At 38.2% G+C, this 4,612-nt stretch overlaps 1 protein-coding gene across 1 annotated transcript; it reads left to right on the forward strand.

Moving 5' to 3' along the window:
- Nucleotides 1–1,738: 1,738 nt before the first annotated feature.
- On the forward strand, nucleotides 1,739–4,480 carry LOC107578851 (CMRF35-like molecule 6; the record flags this gene model as incomplete). The annotated part of the gene is made up of 3 exons (XM_016264757.1): nucleotides 1,739–1,860; nucleotides 1,945–2,244; nucleotides 4,433–4,480. Coding segments are annotated over exons 1-3 (445 nt in total), but the record flags the coding sequence as incomplete, so codon positions are not given.
- Between the last annotated feature and the right edge of the window lie 132 nt (nucleotides 4,481–4,612).

The raw sequence follows: 4,612 nt of genomic DNA on the forward strand, positions 1-4,612 counted from the left end.
ACAGCGATGCCATAGAAGAACCATTTTTGGTTCCACAAAGAACCATTCAGTCAAAGGTTCTTTAAAGAACCATCTCTTTCTTACCTTTTTATAATCTGAAGAACCTTCTTTTCGCCACAAAGAACCTTTTGTGAAACAGAAAGGTTCTTCAGATGTTAAAGGTTCTTTATGGAACCATTTAGACAAAAAGGTTCTTCTATGGCATCGTGAAGCACCTTTATTTTTAAGAGTGTACTATACTACTAATACTATTTTAAGATTTCCGTGCATGTCACAATGGTTTTATTGAAATCATTTTCAGAGTCTTCTTCTTGTGGGACGTCTGTTATCCAGACTGCATATATTGGTCAAATGATCACTTTCAGTTGTGAATATGAGCATAAGTTTAAAAAACACACCAAAGTCTTCTACAGAGTGAAGGGAGATCCTGTGCTTGTGCTGAACAGCTCTCAATCATCTCAATCATCTGAAGAGAAGTTCAACCTGACTGACAGAGAGAAAGATCACTTTACTGTGACCATCAGAAACATTTCTGCAGAGGAGCGTGGAGTTTATTTATGTGGAGTGGAGAGAGACGGATCAGATGATCGACCTTCAAAAACATCAATTACTCACATAACCTTCATTAAGGAGATTGAGCTGAATGTTTCTAGTGAGTTTAGTTTCTATTTAATGATAAAATCCTTGCAGCTCTAAATAAGAAATGTAAATCTCTCCTGACTGTTAATAATGTAATAAATCACATCTTGTCTTGCAGGTCAAATATCTTCTGTCCAGGTTGAGGCCTACATCAGTAAAGCAGTTTTCATAACGTGTAAATTTCCACAAGAATTTATAGAAAACAAAAAATTCATCCAGAAAGATTCATCAGAGAAGATCCCTGTTGATGAACAGAATCGATGGGTCCGTCATGATAAAGTGCTCATGTATGATGATACCAGTGAAGGAGTTTTGAAGGTTTTTATCAGAGATTTAACAGCAGCTGATGAAGGAACGTACAGATGTGGAGTGAATACCGCTGACGATCATCTGTTCACTGAGATCACACTGAAGATCAATCAAGGTAAAGAGTTTCTGTGAGGAGCCTGTTTCTGGACAATTTCTAGAAGTTAAAATGAGAAAATAAGACTTTTTAAATTTGTTTTTGTTTGTAGTTGATCATTTTCATGCATCAAGCGAATCAGCTGCTATTATTGGTGAACGTGTGAAACTCAGCTGCAGTTACCCTGAGAAACACGAGACCATCAAACACATCTGCAAAGAGAACAAGAAGAAGATCTGTCAGAGCATCAGCTCATCAGAGACGCAGCGCTTTGAGTTTTCTGACAGTACAGCAGGAGTTTTTACAGCGAGCATCAGTAATGTGAGCCTGAGAGATGCTGGAGTTTACTGGTGTGGAGCAGAAACCAGAGACACATATCTGACTTCTGTTTCTCTCACCAATAACCACCAACTGACTTTAACCAGTGTGTACAGAAACCACAAACCATGCAGTTCAATATTATATGCATGTATTTCACAGTGTATAAATACTTCTCTATTCTCTCTGACTATTATTGTCTCCAGTGATCAGACGTGAAGGAGAGTCAGTCGAGATCAAATGCCCTTATGATGAAAACCACACAAAAGAAATAAAGCTTCTGTGCAAAGGAAAGTGTTTCACTCCAGATGCTCAAAATATAATTAGGTCAGATGAAGATCATATTAAAAAACCAAAGATTTCAGTAAAGGACGACACTGCACTCAATCTCTTCACTGTGACCATGACTGAGCTGAGAGCAGAGGATGCTGGGAAATACTGGTGTGCAGTGAAAGATGCGTTTAACCTTCCCATTGAGCTCATGATCATCACGAAGGACGGTGAGGATGTTTATTTGGGAATAATCTCAATGTTTCTGCTCCTTCTGTAATCAAACTCATCATATTTAATGTTGTGCTCTTCAGCGGTCACTCATGAAGCGTCTGTCGGAGGATCAGCGTCCATCAGCTGTAAACACATCAGGAATCAAGCACAGAGGTTGTTCTGCAGAGGAGATCAGCTGAATATCTGTGTCAGAGACGGAGTTCATGTTTCATCAAATAACAGAACAAACGGCAGATTCTCTCTGACTGAAGAAACCTCTGCTGGAGTCTTTACTGTGAAGATCAGCAATCTGAGAGCAGAGGATTCTGGGAAATACTGGTGTGCAGAGGAGAGTTCTGGGTCCTTCATATTCACTGAAGTTCAGCTACACGTGACCGGAGGTAAAACACTCTTTCATTAGCTCTTCAGCGGTCACTCATGAAGCGTCTGTCGGAGGATCAGCGTCCATCAGCTGTAAACACATCAGGAATCAAGCACAGAGGTTGTTCTGCAGACGAGATCAGCTGAATATCTGCGTCAGAGACGGAGTTCATGTTTCATCAAATAACAGAACAAACGGCAGATTCTCTCTGACTGAAGAAACCTCTGCTGGAGTCTTTACTGTGAAGATCAGCAATCTGAGAGCAGAGGATTCTGGGAAATACTGGTGTGCAGAGGAGAGTTCTGGGTCCTTCATATTCACTGAAGTTCAGCTACACGTGACCGGAGGTAAAACACTCTTTCATTATGCGGATCATACACCGAGAATTCAGAATCATCTTCCTTCAGATGAATACAAAAATGTTTGGTCCTAGAGAGCAGCTGTCCTGCAGAGTTTAGCTCAAACCCTGAAAAAAAGGAAATAATCTGCCCGTAACCTTAGTAATCCAGTACTCAGTAAAGATACTGATTAGCTTGTCCAGGTGTGTTTGATTAGAAAGAATGTGATAGAAGAATCCACTTAAAAAACACAAAAAAACAGGTGTTTTAACTGAATTTTACATTATGTAATGTTTTAAGGTTAAATAAAATGTCTGTAAACTTAGGAACACGGTTATTTTTAAAACCGCAGCTTTTTCTACAAGGTTTGGCCGTTCGTCCACATGCAAACGCAGCACCAGGTCACTGAAACCGAACATTTTTGAAAAAGCCTGCCAGGGTGAAGATTTTCAGAAACTGTGTTATTGTGTAGACGGCGAAACTGGAGTTTTTGGCTTGTGATGTCGGAGCATGTACTGTTATCTCCGCCTACTGGAGACTTTTTCAGGCTTCTGATTGGCCAACATGGCTTTACGGTTGAGATTATATCGCCACCTGTTGGTTTGGCATGCTCTTGACAGTGCTTCATCGCATGCGTTTGCATTTTCATGTGGAAGGAGATTTTTTTTTTAAATGGAAGGAAAAACTATGTTTATAAAAATACCCGTGTACGTGTGGACATGGCCTTAACATGGCAGGACATTACAACAGCTTTTCAACCGTTTTTTTCCCTTTTTTTTTAGTGTGATAATTTTTTGGGTGAACTGTCCTGTTAAAGTAACATGCCTGATGTGTGTGAACAGGGATGTTTTACACCAGCTGAAAACCACAGACAACAGCAAGCAACAAAAACCCTTGTGTTTGAGTAAAACTGGCTGCGTCTTTTGTGTTTTCACACTGTTTTTTTTTTTTTTTTTTTGGGGGACAAAAAATTTTTTTTTTAAAATCACTTTTGTGGCCATTGGTCTAGACACGAATGGCTGTGTGTTGAGTTATGTTGAGGGGACAGCAAATGTATTAATTTTTTTCTTAAAACTTGCATTTTGGCTTTTTGCATCAGTCTTGCCAAATGATACATCAGCTTTGATGGTGGCAATTATAAAACAATCCAGGAAAAAAATTATGGTTTTGACTAAAGCATCACTTTAGTTCACAGCGGTGATTTCACATTGATTTAATTTAACACAGTGAGAGTGACAAACACATTTTCCAAATAACATTTTGCACAATGTTTATTTCATCACACTTTTTTTTTTTTTTTTTTTTGTGGAGCACAAAATATGCTTTTTTAAAAATGTTGTTTTAAATGGTTCCTCACACAGGGTCATACAGCTTCATAAGAGCTTACAGAACTGACTAATGTACTTTGCAACATTAAAGCCCCATGCATTCACACCAAGGACGATAACTATAAAGATAATGATAAAGACAGTTTCAAAAAGTCGTTCTCATTAACACTTATTGAACTCAACTGATCTGAATAACGGTAATATTGTCTTCTGTAGAGCTGATTTACAGCTGAACTTGAATTTGTTTCATAATTGATTATTTTTATAGCATCAATACGGTTATTTTCCTCTTTATTACGGTGAAGCTGCTTTGACCAGTCTGCAGGCCTATTGTAAAAAGCACTATAGAAATCAATGTGACTTGAATGAGTCTTGGGCATGAAATTGGAGTTTGACATCTAGTTACGGTCTGCTTTCATTGTACAGAAGATTTTCTTCAATCACATTTTGTGTTTAACAGAAGAGCGGATTAGATAGTGACTCTTATATTAGACCAAAATCTGTTCCTCTAATTGTTTTAACCATGATTGTGTATTTTCAGAAATGACGACATCTGGCACCAAAAGAGAAACATCTCAGGAAAAGACTGGTAAGTCTGCTTCTCAGTTTGAACTAAAAGTGATATTATGATAAATGTGAGTGTTGGAAGTACAACACGTATAAGAGAGATTGTGGTTTTTTTTTTTCATTCATTAAGAAATGACCTCATCTGACACCAAAA

The sequence above is a fragment of the Sinocyclocheilus grahami genome, unplaced genomic scaffold (genome assembly GCF_001515645.1).
Source record: "Sinocyclocheilus grahami isolate Dianchi unplaced genomic scaffold, SAMN03320097.WGS_v1.1 scaffold12307.1, whole genome shotgun sequence".
NCBI classification, from domain to species: Eukaryota; Metazoa; Chordata; class Actinopteri; order Cypriniformes; family Cyprinidae; genus Sinocyclocheilus; species Sinocyclocheilus grahami.